The sequence below is a fragment of the Silurus meridionalis genome, chromosome 23, assembly GCF_014805685.1.
Source record: "Silurus meridionalis isolate SWU-2019-XX chromosome 23, ASM1480568v1, whole genome shotgun sequence".
NCBI classification, from domain to species: Eukaryota; Metazoa; Chordata; class Actinopteri; order Siluriformes; family Siluridae; genus Silurus; species Silurus meridionalis.
The window spans coordinates 20,396,390-20,416,206 of record NC_060906.1 but is presented as its reverse complement, the minus strand read 5'-3'; the positions used below and the strand labels follow the sequence as shown (position 1 = coordinate 20,416,206).

At 39.5% G+C, this 19,817-nt stretch overlaps 1 protein-coding gene across 2 annotated transcripts in view; it reads left to right on the top strand.

The window, feature by feature from the left end:
- The window catches only part of nkain2 (sodium/potassium transporting ATPase interacting 2), a 223,100-nt gene that overhangs the window by 150,955 nt on the left and 52,328 nt on the right, over positions 1–19,817 (top strand). For both annotated transcript variants that reach the window (XR_006924097.1, XM_046836919.1), the window contains exon 4: positions 8,131–8,331. Coding sequence is in view for 1 of the 2 variants with exons in the window: in XM_046836919.1 (XP_046692875.1) it covers positions 8,131–8,331 (201 nt within the window). In the remaining variant the exon portion in view is untranslated. The remainder of the gene's footprint in view (positions 1–8,130; positions 8,332–19,817) is intronic.

The window sequence follows — 19,817 nt, the reverse complement described above, 5'->3', positions numbered from 1 at the left end:
TAAAATATTTACATACAGTACAGACAAAAAGTTTGGACACACCTTCTCATTCAAAGAGTTTTCTTTATTTTCATGACTATGAAAATTGTAGAGTCACACTGAAGGCATCAAGGGCTATTTGACCAAGAAGGAGAGTGATGGGGTGCTGCGCCAGATGACCTGGCCTCCACAGTCACCGGACCTGAACCCAATCGAGATGGTTTAGGGGTGAGCTGGACCGCAGAGTGAAGGCAAAAGGGCCAACAAGTGCTAAGCATCTCTCGGGAAACTCCTAAGACTGTTGGAAGACCATTTCAGGTGACTACCTCTTGAAGCTCATCAGGAGAATGCCAAGAGTGTGCAAAGCAGTAATCAAAGCAAAAGGTGGCTACTTTGAAGAACCTAGAATATGACATTTTTCAGTTGTTTCACACTTTTTTGTTATGTATATAATTCCATATATAATTCCACATGTGTTAATTCATAGTTTTGATGCCTTCAGTGTGAATCTACAATTTTCATAGTCATGAAAATAAAGAAAACTCTTTGAAAGAGAAGGTGTGTCCATACTTTTGGTCTGTACTGTATGTACAGGTTGGTAAGGCTATGATATACGATAGATATAAATAAATAATGACAAATGAATAAATAATATAAAATGAATAATATGAATATAAATAAACATTACATTACATTTTAAATGTATACATTACAAAATGTATCATGCAACTGAGCATTTAAAGGTTAAGGGCCTTTCTCAAGGGCCCCTGCAGTTGCAGCTTTTTTTTTTTTGCAAATCTGCTGGGATTTGATTTTGTGACCTACTGATCCAGAGAGGCCATTTTCTTGACTTTCTTGTACAATACAGCGTTCAATTACAGAGCCAAAGAAGTGCATCTAACCAGACATGGTATATACTTTTATACATAGAATATTATGTATTATAAAAAGGGCAGGTATGAAATAGTGAGCAAAGACCAGCTCAGTGCAAATGGCACGGTGTGCAAATATAGAGGTTCATTGTGCAGAGTAAAGTAAAAAAGTCCATTAGTGATGGGGTCGTTCATGAGTCTTTAATGTGATTCAGAGGAACGAGCCGTCTCAGAGAGTGATTCGTTTATTTTCTACGCGCATGAGCAAAACCTCGCAAAATCTCTGTGTTACGTACAGGAAACATAATCGAGTAGTTCATTTCTCAACTCTTCTAGTCAGCGTTGTTTGTTCTTTTTTCACACGACTCCCAGATCTGGGGGTTATTATTATTACAATAATTAAGGAAGTCACATGACAAAAGAACTGCATTGTCCTATATTCATTAATGGAACTACAGTCAATGTAACGTAAAATTTTTCATTTTATTTAATTTCAAAAATATTTGTTTATTTTAAGGACCAAGTCACTAAAATGATCCGATCTTCCCATGACTAGTGACCATCAGATGATTATACAGATTATGTGGTAAAGTTAAAAAAGATGAGGTGTAGCATGAGGTATAAGGAAACTAACAACAGCATTGCAAACAGCATTCATAATACACAGTATGAGGTTTTTTATTTTATTGTATTTTGTTTATGTGTATGAGCCATATTAGAATAATATAGTGAACACTTTTCCCTCATTATCTTTGAACGTGAACTGTGTAGTAGCATACTTGGATGCTGTTTTACACAATAACTTTTTATGTAATGTGCTTTGTCCCCCACACACTGCTATATATATGAATAGAATCGTCTAGTAAAACCTAATAAAAAAGTACTAAACACTGAGCCGCACTGTTTTCTTTCATTAGCATTGATGGCGTGGTTTGTGCACCTGCCTCCGAACTGTGATATTTATTGCTGACCCCGTGCCGTGTCAGTGTGATGAGAGTGAACATATCTCGGTAGACAGGTAATTAGAGGCCTCATGGTGTGGGAGACTCCTGCACCTGCCCCATCTCGCTGTAATCGTCCCTGACAATGAGCGGGACTGCAGCGAGCGCTACGTGCCAAAAAACCCGGAGTGTCTAGCTTGATATATTTCTGATCTATAACGGGCCGTTAGAGTTGGGACTGCAATCAGTGCCCCGAACCAAAAGAGCGCCCCAAAGCACATGGCGCAGAGCGCTCATTACGGTGCCGAGCGGCTGGATTTATTTTAGCTTCAGCTCTGGGCTTTAGATGAATGTCGTCTTATTGAACCAGTCATTGTCTCTATCTGAAGACCTGTAGCTAGTGAGGGTTTTTTCAGTTTGAGTTACGGCTTACACAGTCTAACAGGTACTATATATTTTTTCTATAACAGCAGCTCTGATAATGGCTCCAGCTGTAATTCCAATCAGAAGTTTACGATGGTTTGATTTACAATTTTTCTCTCATTCTCACGATGACGACGGCATGCCATTCTAATTTTCGTACGATAGGCTGCCAGGATATACGCATCTCCTGCCATGTGAGATGCCTTACTTTTGTTAGCGGTCGACAGAGTGCAGTTGTGATAGAGTGCACTTTTTTTCTGTAATTTTGCTGTTTCAAAAGCCTGATTTTAGCTCTCGTCTGTATCCTTTTTATTAGCGTCCTGCTCCGCCCTCCACTCGAGAACCCTTGCGCATTCTCACGCTCGCTGCAACAGAACATATACTGTAAAGTTAATACATTACAGTAGTGTAATTGCTCTATTATTTCAATTATTACATCAATTATTTACAAATTACAGTATACTACCCCATACTGATCTCCAGTATTTAAGACTCCTTGGTAAGCAAGGCCACATCGGTCTGTACTGTTGCAGTGCTTCGAAAGAGTCAGAGGTAAAGCTGTAATTTAGGTCTTTCGCCATGGGATAGTCACCAAAACAAAGGAGATTGTATTTCTCTGTGACTTGACTTTACAATACAAAACAAATCGACTTATATTTCTGGTATCACATCTAGTGGTATTCATAGTAGAATATAGTGTGTGAATGTATACAAGTTCTAACACTGTAAAATTGTTGTGCCAATTGGCTCAAAGATTCACCGATTATCTAAGAAACTGAAAAGCTTTTTTTTTTAATGATGGCTGTTATCCTTTTATCAAATCTCAGTGCTCAAGACACACCGGACTTATTTTTGTGTTTTTTATTTTTGTGTTTTTTTTCATCCTGTATATGAAATGCTTTAAACTCTTTCTTGTCATCATCTTAATCTTCCATTTTCTCCCGTTCTGGGTCGTACCAAAGTGCTAGCCTCAGGGAAATACAGCTGTGAATTGATGGATTACTGATGGATATTGATGACCCATAACTGTACCGCAGCTTTATTCGCTCTCTCTGTTTTGATCCCCTTCAAATGCCCTTTTATTATTTTTAGAGCAAAAACTCATTGTTCCTGGTGAGATGGAAGGAAAAAGAAAATGTAACACATCACCACTAGACTCACTAAGCAAGAACATGCAAAGCCCATGTGGACCGTCTCATTTCGCGCTGGTCTGGAAGACGCCATGAGTCAATTCGAAGCAGTGTTTAGTAGCACTGCATGCGTTCTAGATGTCTTCACTGCATCGAATGTTCTTAAATACCGGTTTTATGTCTTTACAGTGCATTGTATTTTTTTTTTCAATTCTCTGCCAGCCTCTCAAGATGAAGAAGACTGTGAAGGTGGAGGGCAAATAAAGCAGCACTTGGGATTTTTTGTTGTTATTGTTGAAAGCTACAATTCTTTTTTTGAGTTTTGTTCAACTTGGATTTCGTAAAGGATGAAAAAAAATGCTCGAGTGGCGAGACAGTTCCAGATTCTTTGTTTGTTTATTTATTAAAATTTTTCATTTTCAAAAAAACACATATCCACAATATATCCACAACCAGGACAACATAATTTAAATACCTAAATATTTTGTAATATTTCAATTTTTACATATCAGATTCTCTGCATCAGTATTCTGAGCATGATGTATCTTTGCGAATGTAATTTCAATGTATTGTTTTTTTTTTTTTTTAGTTTTTAAAAGTGTGTCTTCGCTCTGGAATCCTTTTTCGATGATTCTTCTGAGAACACTTAGGAAACTGATATCTTAAAAGCAGACTTTCAATGATATCTGGTTCATAGTTATAGACAAAAATGTTAGGAGGCATCTTTTAAAGTATTTAGAACCAACCAAATGGATGGGTAGTGGATGGCTATAAAGATAAGAACATTTAGTGTTTAAAATTTCCACAAAGAAGGAACTCTGGATGACACATGGTAACAAAAGAGTGGTCTATTGCAGTGAAGCCAAGCCAACAACATATTCTTTTCTTTTTACTATTAGTCATTGTAACTTTCTCTCAATTAGCGCTTGAAATCACGGCTTGAATCAATACCCAAAGGAAGCAGCAGTTTCAAATGCAAACTTCTTCTTTAACTCAGTAAATCTCGCTCGCAAACTAAGCCTGCCACCCTCTGCACCGTCATTAGCTTCGACCATGATTGGTGACGTGAGACATGGATGAAGTAGCACAGCTTCATCCATCTCCATCTCTCTCGCATGTCAGAGAACAAACTGTGGGTACGAATCTTAAAGCCCTCTCGCTCATTCTGCCATGCCAATGAACAGCATCGACTTCCTGCTAGGTCTCGCTTGGAAATGCTGATATGAAGAGCAACTAGTCGTGCTGTTTGGCTGCTGAAGGATTGCGTCTAATCACTCAGTTGATGTTCGGTTCGCGAGCTAAAAGGGCGATGCACTTAAATGTGAAGACGCTTTCCGTACAGTGTTCTGTGTCCCCAACTTGTTGTTTATTTGGGATAAAAGTCAGCATGTAATCCAGATCTAATCACTCGATCACTCAAAAATCTCCAAAAATTCTCTAAAACGCACGCATTTAAATAAACGTCTTTAGTATGTATTGATATGTTGAACCAGTTGACCCAGAAGTGCTGATTTCTGTTTTCTTGCACACAAATGTTTTATGCTATATTCAAATTTTTCACATAATTTGAAATTTTTTTGTAAAAATAAAATTACTGTCACAAAGCGCGCATCTTTTTAGAGATCTGGATATAGCTTTAGATTCTAGTGGTGCCTGAGGTGAGTTGTGGTGGTGGCAAGGAAAATGTAAAACTTTGGGAAGTTAATCTTTATATGTCCTCACCAGGGTGACCTCAGTTAGTGGCATTTTAAATCATATCAATAGTAGTAGGAGTGGAGAAGTAAAAGGCAGCTTTGTGAGTTTGAACTCACAACTTTATAATATATGGACCCCTGAGCTACTTTCCTGCAATTACACCCCCCACCTCTCTTCACTAACTTGAGCTAGTCATAAATCAACAAACAAACAAAGGTAAGATAAAAGTTTTTTATGATATATATATATATATTTTTTTTTTTTTATATATATATACACATACACAAAATATATATACATACATTTGGGGTGAGGTGGTAGCTCAATGGTTACTGATCAGAAGGTCAGGGGTTCAAGCCACATTATTAAGGCCCATAAGCAAGGCCCTTAACCTTCTTTAGTAGATGCTTTTACACCAGGGAAGAACGTATGCAGTATTAAAAAATAAATAAATAAATAGATTAAGCCCCCCACTCTGGGTGTTTATCTACCACAGGAATAACGGTTGGACAATTTCCAGATTTCTACCCGAGAAACAATAAAGGTTCTGACACGACCCGTTCAAATGACTCACTGAAAAGACAGTGGAAGAAAACACCCCGAGAAGCTCTAAATAGATCCTTTTGTTTTCATGCAAACACAGCGACATCGCATTGCTCCTTGATGAGAAACATTTCCTGAGCGAATGATATTCTGGTTATTTTATTTAGGCTGCAAACTATATAAAAAAAATAGAGCACACAGTTTGCTGCAAGAGATTGTTTAAAGCACACAGTTGAAATGTCAACTCACAACTCTTTAGAGAAACTTCATCCAGCATTGGCACGTTGTGCAACATTAGATTTATTTAGCTTTAGCATCTCTTGTGTAAGACTGAGGACCTGGCAGAAGCTTTTGGCTGAAATGAAAAAAAAAACCTATTGGCGATGATTTTTGTGATATTTAGTGAATATTTCCTTACATTCTGGCTCGTTCATAAAATATCTGCTCATAAGGGAAAAACAAATCTGTTCTGGAAAAATGTGGGAGAAACCTCAAATAATATGAACAACCAACATAAAAAAAAAAAAAACAGGACAAATACGCATCTGTGCTTACTAGACATTGTCTAATAGATATGTCTGAGGCTATACAGTGATTGACCACATAAGGATCTGTTTTTGTCATGGAGCTTGGACATCATCAATGTTTCTACCTAATGGTCCCCAAAAAACAGTTATAAGAACCCCTGTGCATTTGTAGAACACCATGTGAGAGCGAAATGTGGCCTCAGAACACTTTGGCAGATTGCGTGTCCCCGGTGTCACTCGAAATGAACAGCGTTCTGAGACGCTTGGAACTAAACAGCGTGAATCGTCATGTCATGAGGGGTTAACCAAGGCTCCTGAAATGATGAAGAATCAAATAGAAGGCAATCTTAGTAAATAAGACAACATATGTCTGAATTGGTAGAGTAAAATGATATTTGTGAAAGAAAACATGTTTGCTGCTCACAAATAGTCAGAGGTCAGAGATAAAAAAGGAGGATTCGATTTAACGGGAATTTTGAAGCTGGACTATTGAAATTCATGGTGAGAAGAAAAGGCCGGGTTTTGTCACAGACATGCCTTCATGTGTACATTTTGGGGTTGTGATGTGAATTTAAAATGAGGCTCATGCTCTACATAGACTCCTGGTCAAAGGATTTTACATACTATGACCTACTATTGGTGATTCAAAAAAAAAAAACTAAACCATGATACATTGGTTATTTATAATGACTTGGTGAAGCAGTTACTGAAGGACTGCAAGTATGTTGTGCATGGGAGGTGGTAGATCAATGGTTATAATGTTGGACTTCTCATCAGAAGTTGTGAGTGTAAATCCCAGCACCACCAAGCTTCCACTTCTGGGCCCTTAAACAAGGCCCTTAACCCAGACCTTCTCAATGGTATAAATGGGATAATTGTAAGGCGCTCTTGATAAGGGTGTCTGCCAAATGGCATAAATGTAAATGCAGGATTATTTTGTTTATATTTACAGTAAAATGTAAAAAGGTTGCTGTATGGTACCTCAGGTCGATCCTGAGCATAGTTTTCTCTTCATTTGGAAGTTCACATACAGTACATGTCCATGTGGGTTTGCTCTGGGCTCTCTGGTTTTCTGAGGTGGCAGTAGGTGGATTGGCTCTGCTATGTTGCCCCTATGGCAATATCACCTGGCAGTGGGTGGGATTTATTTATTATACTGCAAGTGAACCCTTTTGTTCTCAAAGTTGAAGTGTTATAAGCAGGAAAAATGGCCAAGCATAAAGATTTGAGCAGATCTGACAATTTGTGACGGCTAGACGACTGGGTCAGAGCATATCAAAAATTGCAGCTCTTGTGGGATGTGGGATTCCAAAAGTGGTCCAAGAAAGAAACAGTGGTAAACCAGGAACAGGGTCAGGGGCGGCCGAGGCTCATTGATGCATGTTGAGAGCGAAGGCTGGCCCATGTGCTCCGATCTAACAGACGATCTCCTGTAGCTCAAATTGCTGAAAAAGTTTTTGCTTTTAATGCTCGGTGGGTCGGGACTGTTTTGGCAGCAAAAGTGGGACCAACACAATATTAGTCAGGTAATCATAATGTTATAGAGTTATGCCTGGTCTGTGTATATCTTTTGAATTCTGTCCTTTGTGCTGTATTCAACTCAACCTTGACCAGGATAAAGCATTTTGCTAAAGATGAATGAATGAAGGATTTTATTTTTTCGTATACCAACTTAATCATTCAAAAGTATTTGATGTGAATCCATTTTATAAGACAACATTTGACTGTGACACTGTTCATTCAAATCTGGATTTGTAGCTCAGAAACCAAACTCTGTAATAATTTAGTATTTCCTGATTACATGCTATAGTGTCATATGGTCACCATGTGACTTTGTGTTAAAGTGCTTCACATGTATACATCTTATATGTGTATCAGCATACAGACCTGAAATGCTTTTCAGTTACTTTTTGTCTGAATAAGAAACAAATAAGTTAAAGTTTTTGTATCCTGAAATGAGGAGTCAGGTTTATTATGATATTTTGTCAGCTGTTGCTCATGCCTGCTTCTTTATCCACAGGACAAAGACCTGGTTATGACCTTTAACATTTCCATGCACCGCTCATGGTGGATGGAGAACGGGCCTGGATGCAGGGTTACCCCTGTGACCCCTCCGCCCTCCTGGGCTCCTGAAGATCATCGCTACATCAGCATAGCTGGCTGTGTCCTGGAGTACCAGTATGTGGAAGTGGCCCACAGTTCTCTGCAGATCATCCTCGCGGTAAGTGTTTCCCTCAACCCTTAGCACTCATTCAAACAATTCAATCCATACTGAAATACAAACTTTTTCGAAATATCTATCTATCTATCTATCTATCTATCTATCTATCTATCTATCTATCTATCTATCTATCTATCTATCTATCTGTCTGTCTGTCTGTCTGTCTGTCTGTCTGTCTGTCTGGCTAGCTACCTGACTATATATATATATATATATATATATATATATATATATATATATATATATATATATATATAGTCAGGTAGCTAGCTAGTTAGACAGACAGACAAACAGACCATACTCTTAACCTCCACTCTTCTGGGAAGATGTTCCACTAGATTTTAGTGTGTGCATTGTGCTCATTTATCCACTAGGGTGTTAGTATATTTATGTACTGATGTAGGGTGAAGAGTTCTGGGGTTCAGTCAGCGTTCCAATTCATCTCTAAAGTTTTCAATAGGGTTGAGATCAGAGCTCTATAGCAGACCACTCAAGATCTTTCATTCCAACTTATGTAAATCTCCATGTAGCTGGCTTTCCATGCTGAAATAGGTTTGGGTTTTCCGAATTCAAGTGAAAGGAAAATGTAAAGCCTTCAGCACCCAAAGACATCCTATACATACAAGAACCACATATGGTTGAAAAGGTCAGGTGCTCCGATTTTTTGGTTTGTATGGACTACATGTGTATGTATGAATGTATTTACGTATGTATGTTTGTATGAATATAAATTATATCATGATACGTTGGATAGTTGAATGCGGGGAAAACAGATTGCAATGTCGCTTATGAATGTGAAGTGGTGCCTTTTAAAATGCACCCGGCGAAAGCACACGCATGAAGTGTTTGCACAATTTGGCCTGCTAATAGGAAATTTTGGATTGGCTGAGCATGCTTTTAAGAGCTTGAATGTAAATGTGTTTGTTTTGCATACTGATACTAAGGCCTATGTACCATTTCTTTGCATCACTCACTGGCTTTGCAATTCAATTCAAGTTTATTTCTATAGCGCTTTTAACAATGGACATTGTCTTAAAGAAGCTTTATAGAATGAAAGAATTGTAGAACAAAATTCACTTATTTAAATGTATGTGTATTTATTCACGATGAAGCCTGGGAGGACTAAAACCAAGAGTGTGATTATAGATCAGTAAAGAGTGAGAGTGAGTGAGAAATATCTTTCTTTTCAGAAATGCAATGCGACTAATGAAACTCAAACAACGTTTGCAGTACGTATTGGGACTTTACTTGTAATGAAAAGGAAGGCAAGATGCGAGAGGAAGTACATACCATAACTATGGAAACTAACACAAGGTACATAAACCATGGGCCAAGGTTGAGACTTACACAACAGCATAAGTTTAACAATGACACACACACAAACCTGAACTTAAATCGGATTGATAACTAGGCATAACCTAGTTATATCTGTAAGTAATCATTATGTACGAGGTGGTATCATAGTTTTAAGACTAATGGTGCTATTTGGTGCTTCTCTGACGACATTAGTTATTTGTCTGCGATTTCATCACGGACAGCAAGTTAGAACAAACGTAAAAATTCTGCGTGAAACCGGTCAAATCTGCCAAAGAGAAGTTTGGCGTGACGTATGTTTGACATGGTATTCAAGAGCAGAAGAACATCACTGGAAGATGACAAGACATCAGAAAGACTTTCGACGAGCGAAACCCCTGAAAATGTCGAAACCGTTCGCCAACTTGTGCATGATGATCATCGAAAAACAATTCACTCAATTTCACTTCCGCACCCACCCTACGCGGGGCGCCGTTTTCGCAAAAAAACGTTCTTGACACCCTTCGAAAATAAGACATCCAGAACACATTCCAGAAGTGGCAGGAACGCCAGGGGCACTGTATTGCTGTGCAAGGGGATTATTTTGAATGTGATAGTGTGTAAGCATAGATAAATAAAGTACTTTCGTATAAACAGAGCTAGTCTCTAAACTTTTTGATACCCCCGTGATAAATTTAGCCAAACCCTACATTAATGAAGATCCATAAAACAAACTATTAACAATTCATTAGAGAACACAGGACAATCTGGTTGTTATACGTCAGGAAGTCTATCGGTTTCTGAACGTATGCAGTGTTCAGTCTGTGCTCAGTTGAGAACACGTTTCTTTTTTATTACTACTTCTTATATCTTACAGCACATAGAGTTATAAACTTCTTTAGCAAAAAAAAGTTAAAAGAAGGCAGACACCTGACCATGTATACACACACCATGCACACACCAAACCAATATACTGTCCAAAAAACTTTTGCCACAAAATTGGAAGCCTAGCGTTGTCCTTATTGTGTGCTGTAACTATAATATTTCACCTTTCCTGGAACTAAGGCCCAAACCACTAATGCACTTGTGCACAAAGCAAGTTCGATAAAGATTATTTGCGGCGTTCAGACTGAAAGAACTTGAGTGGCCTTCACAGAGACTCGGCTTCAACTCCACTGAACACTTTTGATGGATTAGAACACTGACTGTGACTGAGATTCCCACAGCTACACTTAAAAAATCTGATGGAAAGACTTGACAAAGAGCAGAGGCTGTCAGGGCAACAACGGGGAGCGCAACCCCATATTAATGCCTATTAATGCTTAGTCGTCTTGTGTCTGCAAAGATTTTATTATGTAGTGTATGGGTCACTATAAGTCACGTCAGGTCAAGTGGCTTTTATTGTCATTTCAGCCATATATCATTTAATACACAGTGAAACAAAACAGCGTTCCTGCAGGGTGCTACACAGAGGAACATAAATTAACACTAGATTACACTAAAATATCTACAACATAGACCTTTACACTGTAGTATATTACATTATCCATAACGACGGAGAGCTAAATGTGATAGAGGTGCAAATACATTGTTGATATATTACAGTATGTAAAATTGTGCAGCGGTTATTGGAGCAACAAGCTACCACCTCCTTTAGGGTTACTGATAGGAAGATGCAAAATTAATCAATTAAAAATAAATTAATAAAGTTTTCGTGAAAAATAAATAAATTTAAAGCTGCAATAAAGGTGTTTATTTTACTATGTGTGTGTGAGTGTGTATCATTCCAGTCTATTTGTATTGAGGAGCATTATGGCTTGAGGCAAAACATTCTGGATGTGAGGGTCCGAATGCTTCGGTCCATCTTTCCAGACAATAGGAGAGTGAAGGGTGGGTGTAAAAGGTGTGTGATCAGCCACAATGCTGATGGCTTGGTGGAGGCAATGTGTGGTGTAAAGGTGCATTAAAGAGGGAAGGGAGTTACCCAATGATTTTCTGTGCTTTTCTGCTGCAGGGTCCAAACAAGGCTAGATCATGAGTCAGATTTTGTTGGTTTAACATTATTCAGAATCAGATTAGTTTGTCAGATGCAATAACTACAGTTCTTTTGGCTTCTCCCATTAGGGGTGCCACAGCTTATCATCCGTTTCCATACCCCTTTGTCCTCTACATCTGCCACTTCCAAACCAACTACCTGCATGTCCTCCTTCACCACGTCCATAAACCTTTTCCTTCTTTTCCCCCTTCCTGCAGCTTCATCCGATATACCCCATGTCCCTCCTCTGCACATGTCCAAACCATCTCAATTGGGCTTCCTTCACCTTGTCTCTAAAATATCCTACATACGCTGTTCCTCTAATAAACTCGTTTCTTATCCTGTCCATCGTCATCACTCCCAATGAAAATCTCAACATCTTCAGCTTCGCCTCCTGTCTTTTAGCCAGTGAAGCTGTCTCTAAACCAAGGCGCCATAACTACAGTGATTCAGGATTTTTCCAAGTCAGTCCTGTAATAAGTGAGACTCAAACCATGGAATTAAGCAATATTTAGACTGGTCATGATGGTGAGATAACTCCTGTACCTTCTGTAAATAGCCGCTTTGGTCCTCAGTCATGTTCCTGCTGTATTTATAGCCATCTGCACTGTGACAGCTAATGGTCCTGCTGAGATTTTATATCAGAAAATAGTGTAGGAGAAAAACAACGCCAGCATTCTGACTAGGAACCTGTTGGGAGCTTTTAGTGGCTTTGCAGCGTCGCACTCCTGGGACCGCAGGAAGTGCCGTTCTTTCACAGTATTCACAACCTATGTTCTGTTACAGCACTGTGTGTGTGTATGTATTTGAGTATATGTGTGTGGGCTTATAGTACTCTTAGGTAAAAGACGACTCTGCATCCCCAGTGTGTCTTTAACTCTCAGCCTTTCCTGGTAATTACTAACCTGTGGCTCCCAGCCGATGAGTGTGACTGTGTGTGAGCATGTGTGCGCTTGTGCCGAGATCTTTCAGAATGACTTAATGTATGCCATGTAATTAGGGAATGTGTTTATGAAACAGAGCTGTGTGCTTGCACTGTGCAAATGATCGTGTTGAAGCTCGCACGTGTCCCCAGAGAGATCCGCTCCTCCCGTGCCGAATGTGAGAAACGGAGCTGCCATGTACGCTAAGCGCTCGTAAGCGCTGCCATGGCAATCATCAGCACGTCATTATCTTGACAAAATATTTTATCTAGCGGGTAACACGACGAGGAGGCCTGTGATGTAGTGTTAAATGTTGGAACAAACTAGCACTTGAAATTGACTCCTGTTACTGCTTTCAGACTGTACACTTTCTTTCGCTAATATCGTGCTCAATTTGAAAGGCAGGACTTTTTAGGGGCCTTTTTTCATTGTAGTTCAATACAATTCATTTTTATTTGTAAAGCGCTACAATGAATTTGGTCAAGCAGCTTTACAGAGATAAATAACTAAGAGGTAATAAAAGACTGCACAAGGTGGTATCGAAAAGTTTCGAGACTAGCACTGTATACAAGAAAGTACTTTATCTATCTTATCTAAGTCTGCAGGAGCCAAATCTGGCAAGTAGGGTGAGTGTGGAAATGAGATCATTTTTCTGGCAAACTCACATGTGAAGTTGCACAACTGCCGATGTACACAGGACGATGTCTTTTGCCACACTGACTTATGAAGGTCGGTGCTTTCTGTGACTGTGCGTGCAGCCTTGTGCTGCCACCTGTTGGTGTGTTACAAAATTTTAAAATGATTAATACTACCATGTAAATGTGTTTCTTTTATTTGTAAGTTTGTTCCCAATAAGTAAGCAAAGAAAAACTCCCTGAGATGGCCTGAGGATGAAACCTCAAAAGGAACCAGACTCACAAGGGAGTAGGTGGTGCTGAATGTCCATTCGTTACAGTTAATCAACATGTGCACTGATAGGCGAAATAAATACAACCTGTGATCCTGAGCCATTGTACTAGACTGTTAATATTAATACAGTCCAAATCCATTTTAGTGTATCCTTTTAAGCAATACCATCGTGTTTTTCATGGAAATGCTAAGAAAAAAAACCACTATAAGAGCGGGACAAAAATGCACAAACGAAAAAGTCTTTCACTTCATTCTAATAAGTGAATAAATACATCTACACTTGCAAATCACAGAGTCACCAAAGTAATGCACTATGTACAATCATGCAGACACAGGTTGAGATGTTCATGTCAGAACGGAAAAGAAACACATACACAGAAGTCAGATGAAAATTTAAATGTAGGTTCAAGGTAAAAGAAAGGCTTGGAGTAACACCACTGTGGTGAGCACAATCCTTGAGGGTAGAATTAATTACAATGACACAAGAACTGATCATTTTCCAAGAACAGAAATCTTCAGCTACCCAGAGAGTCGAGGTAAAAAATGTTGCCTGGTCTGACGAATCTAAGGTTCTGCTGCAAGTGGAAAGAATTTGGTATCAATATAATAAGTCCATGGACCAGTGTGATGACCAGTTCAGACTGGTGGAGGTGGAGGAATGATGTGGGAAATGCATTCTTAGCACAATCAGTTTGTGTGCCCTAGACTATGGGGTGTAATAAACCAGGAAATGTTTAGCTGATAAATCTGCAGCATTCATTGGACACAATCATGTCTTCATGGTCTAGCACCTTGTGGAATCTTCAAGGCTCACCAGAGATTACAAGTGATTGGACTGTTGCATTGTGTTCAAGTTTGTTCCTGTGTTTGCACACATACTGTAAAAAAGATTAAAAAAATATAGCAATATATGAAATTAAGGAAACTGCTGCAGGTATAGATCTCTCTTGATAATAAAGACAATATTGCAGAAATTACAGTGGCAAAGAAACATAAGGAAAAAAGGAAACGTAAGTGTCGTTTGTAACAATCTCTCATTATTGCTGCTTTGTGCATGGAGATTACTCTTCAGTTGCTTAACTCAATTTCAACACACTAACAGAATAATCCTAAAATAACTTCAGTTGTTCTTAATTATGTTCCCTTTCCAACGCACGAAAGGAAATAACTTTCCCGAATAAAAGTAAAGGCCGTGATATAACACCTTGTCATTTTTCCGTTTGTTCAAACCAGATGTAATAATGATTCAGATATACCGAATTCCAAATACAATCGTTTTTTATTTGTGCTTTTTAAGTTTCAGAAGGTACAATCAAGCTGTCTAGGCACAGAGATGCATTTTATTAACAGCACTAAGCATGAGCCAGATGGTGCAAAACCCCAGCTGTCTACATTTCAGGTTCTGTTCCATACACAGACCTTGAACATCAAATACTTAAGCACCTGCTCACAGATCAAAGGTGTGCTCGATGCATTTTGAATCGGCAATAAGGCAGAACATCATGGACGTAATGGCTGGAGTTAGTGTACCTTCAATAAAATTTTGTCGGCTCAGCGTGAGCTCTGGTACACATTGATGTGCAAGATCGATATGACAGTGATTGAATTAAAGTTCGCTTTGAAATACGGATTTATACCGATCCTCTGCAAGTTTTTTCCCCTCAAAAAAAATAAAACCAGTTCTAAGCCAATCAATATATGAATCTGGAATGATGTCTAAGTGTGTAAACGGACACAAAAGACTTGTTTCTCTGTGACTCATGGTAAAAAAAGGGATTAACATCAAACAATTTGGTCAAAGGCATCATTTTTCCATTTATCGTTCTGAACATAACAATGTGGACAAAATTATTGGGAGACCCAATGAACTAGGACACCTAAACCTGTTCTAGCATGACAATGCCCCTGTGCACAAAGCCAGCTCCATGAAGATCTGCTTTACATGTGTTGGAGTAGAATATCTCCTGCTATAGAGCTCTGAATTCAACCCCATTGAACATCTTTGGGATGAATCAGCACTCCAGGCCTCCTCACTTTACCTTCATCAGTACATGACTTTACTAACACCCTTGTGGCTGAATGAGCACACATTTTAAGAAGCACACTCCAGAATCCAGTGCACCATCTTCCCAAAAGAGTGGAACTGACTCGTAACAACACCAGACACTTTTATAACACAGTTTCAAACCTAAAAAGATGCATTTTCCAATTGATACAGATTATAACATTAAAGCGTTTGGTTTGTTACAGTAAAAATACCATAGAGTCATCCCTATAGCCATCATTGCTTAGCTGACACACCCTGGAAACCCCTCTCCCTTCTTTTCCCATCACTTCACTAAACTTTTGGTCTTAATTTACCCATATGAAAGATGATGCAACACAGTCACTTTCCGATAAATAGAGAACCTCTTTGTTATTTATATATATATATATATATATATATATACAATCTATCAACATATGTTAAATCTGGCCAATTTTTTTTTCCCTTTGTTAAAATTAAACATTTTTTTTCTTATCGGCCGGTAGAGAAATAAGAATGAAATTATATACCACAAAATAGATTAAACAAGCCACCATTGGACAGACTGTATTAGTATGGGTAATGCTGATTACACAGCAGATTGTTTCTTGCACTTTCAGTTCAGTCAGCACAGATGCATTCAAACAGTCTGAGCAGCAGATAAACAGTGAAAATGTTGACCACATGGAGCAATTTCATGGTTACTTCAAAGCAAATTAACAAGCAAGGCTTATTTAAAGTAAGTACATTTTAGCTTACACAATTTATAATATATATATAAACACACACATAAAACATACTGTACCATATTGACATAGTTTTAAACCTCCCACCACTGAGCTACTCATTAATGTCACCTTTAATGTTGCCTAGTTTAAAAAGACTGGAACAGCCAAGAAATGTGCTTGGGTTAGCCAAACCACTGAAGTGCTCTGAACGTTCTGTTCTAACACCTTAAAGCTGAAGATTAAAGGACCTGTAAAAAAAAAATTGCATTCACTGAATTCTCTCAATTGCAGTTTCTGAGCTCCCGGGGTGATGCAGTAATAGAAGTCTCACTAAAAAAAAATTCTGGAAGTTTCTAAATCAAACCACTTTGAGTGCCTCAATGATTTACACGAAGTCTGATGTAGCTTAGGACATGAAAAATGTAACGTGGCATACTGTTATAATCTATGCATATAAATGAAACATCAATTGGAATTCCATCAGGGACGAGGCTTGGCTTTTTTACCCTGTGAACCCAGGATAGTCTCTGCATTCCCACAATCCTGACCAAGATAATGTGGTGACCGAAGATGAAGAAATGACTCAATGAACAATGTTAAAGTGTAGCTAATGCAGCATTGAAGAGAAATCTATATTCCTCAGCTACAACTGGTAAAAACATACCATCAGCTTAAAATTTCAATTCAGGTTGGAGTCTTTTCAATAGCCAGTTTATGTTTATGTTAAAGGGCCTCTAGAGCACAGAGTGTTAAGGGCCTTGTTTAAGGGCCCCATTAGTGGCAGTTTGGTAATACCAGAGCTTGAACTCTCGACTTTCTGATCAATAACCCAGAGCATTAACCACTAAGATAATACTTCCCCCTATACCATCGCCCAATACGCCATATGGATAATAGTTGTTGACACCCGACCATAGGATTAGTATGTGCTTTTTTAGACATCCCATTCGACAATTAGTCCTCTTTCTTTTTGTAATAACCTCCACTCTTCTGTGAAGATGTTCCACTAGATTTTGGAATGAACTATAATGAATAGACATTTGGTGCCTGGGTGAGGAGTCCTGGGGTCCAGTCAGCATTCTAATTCATTCCAATGGTGTTCAATGGGGTTGAGGTCAGAGCTCTGTAAAAGGCCACTCAAGATATTTCACTCCAACCCATGTAAAGCATATCTTCATAAAGCTGTCTTTGTGCACAGGTACATTGTCATGCTGGAACAGGTTTGGGTCTCAACTAAAGTGTTTTTTAGCCTTATGAGCTATGAAAGAGCATTGAGGCATTCCAAGATATTTTTTTTTTTTTTGTAGAATGTGCCAATGCGACATTCTTACAGTTTGCCAATTACACCACAAACTCAGCCATGAGCTTCGGCAGCTCTTCAGCATCTTATTATGTTAATTGGTATTTGGTATCTTAGCAATTTGGTATTGTACCATTCCTATGGCTTAAAATTGTAGCTGAAGCTGAACTAGTAAACATTGGCTGTCCATGAGTCTTTCTGAATATGGAAGTGGTCTCTCAGTGGTTGAGCTTCTAATTGCAAGGTCCTATGTTTAAATCCGAGCACCACCAAACTGCCACTGTTGGGTCCATAAAAACAAGGCCCTTAAACTTTAACTGCTAAGTTGTATGCACACCATAATTGTAATGTAAACGTGGAACTTGTGGAAATAATTTCATGTGATAAAGACTTCAATTGCAGCCAGGAAAGAAAACGTGACCTCTCTTGACTTATCCTTTATATTTAGTGTAAAAAGGAAAATTGTATAAGTTTGAATGTTGTTTTTTTTATAGAAATGTTTGTTACTGTCTTAAGGACATTTTCTTTCATTTGGTCTAGTTAATTTTTTTGTGTTGGGATTATCTAGTGATTAGAGTTTGTGAAATAATTTTAGTATGCACTTGCACACATTTTTGAAGCTCATTTTCGGTGTGTGTGTGTTTGTGTGTCGAGATCTCATTTAATCACAAACAACCATTTCATGATGAGAGCCTCACATTTGTGTAAAACACTGTTTTATTTATGCATGTCATTTGCAAACCTCCAGTTCCCTTTCAGAAACTTGAGCTGTGTCGAAAAGCTTTGGGAACGCGCCTGAGTGTTCACGTTCTGAAATAATGTGTAATCAGTCAAAAATTGGACGCTGGCCGTCAGCGGTGGGGTGACGTCACGACCAGGAAGTATAAAACGCACATGGAGAGAAGCCAGCGCCAGCTTCTGTTTGTTTACAATGCGGCTCTTTGTGTATGTGTTGTATTTGTCAATCGTTTGTCTCAAAAAAAAAAGGAAAAGCACAGCTTATGTTTGGCTTGCTCCGGCATGGAGCACGCTAGTCGTTTCTCGATTAAGCCAACTGCGCTCATTGTGCTTATATGATCTCTGTGCTCGCTCTGCTCCCACGGGGCACTCTTTGTTTAGGGTGACCTATTTCCTCGCAGTTCTTAGATGGACCTTGCAGAGGGTTTTGAGACGGTCTTGTCCCTATCTCTAACCTCACCTGCTCAGTCCAGCGTTTGCTCGCAGGTTTGGAAGCTGCATGCTTGGTGCTTCAGTGCACGGCCAGCTTCAGCAAACTCTCTCCTTGGTTTCCACCCAGCATTGTAGTGGTCCAGGAGATTTTGTCACCTCCTTCGAGGCCCCTAGAGTTGTTACAGGGCACTGTAGATCTAAAGGATGCGTTCTTTCATATATCCATCCTTCTTTCTCACAGGAGGTTTCTGATGTTTGCTTTTGGGGCGGGAGCTTACCAGTATCGGGTTCTTCCTTTTGGCCTTGCCCTCTCACCCCGCTTCACAAAATGTGTAGATGCGGATCTTACTCCCATCAGAGAAGGACAGCCTCTTACTGTCAAGCAGTTCCAGAAACTGCTAGGGCTCATGACAGCTGTGCCCAGTGTTATCCCACTTCACCTTCTGTACATGAGACCACTTCAGTGGTGGCTCAGGACCCAAGGGTTCTCACAGAAGGGCAATGCCCTCCTTACGATCAAGGTCATGTGGGGATGCCTACGTGCCTTAAATGTTTGGAGAGATCCTGGATTCCTGTCTCAAGGCCTTGTGTTGGGAGTTCCCGGTCATTGCATAACGCTAACGATGAATGCGTCTCTCACAGGGTGGAAAGCGGTCCTGAGAGGCAGTTCCAAACAGGGTCTGTGGGAGAGACCCTATCTACTTTGGTACATCAATTGCCTAGAGATGCTGGCTGTGCTTTTGCCTCTGAAGCGTTTCCTCCCAGACCTTAGAGGCCATCATGTGTTGACCCGCTCGGACAACACCTCGGTGGTCTTGTATATCAACCACCAGGGGGCTCTGTGCTCGTGCCCCCTGTACAGGCTGGTGCGCCAGATACTCCTTTGGGCCCAGGGGAAGCTCCTCTCGCTGAGAGCAGCTTACATCCCAGGCTGGTTGAACGAAGCAGCGAACACGTTGTCGAGTCAAGGGTTGAGGACCCAGAAATTGAGCCTCCACCCTCATGTGGTGGAGCAGATTTGGGAGAGATTTGGCAAGCCCAAGTATACCTGCTAGAGTCTCGAGAGATGTCGCACTGTCCCCTATGGTTCTTTCTATATTCC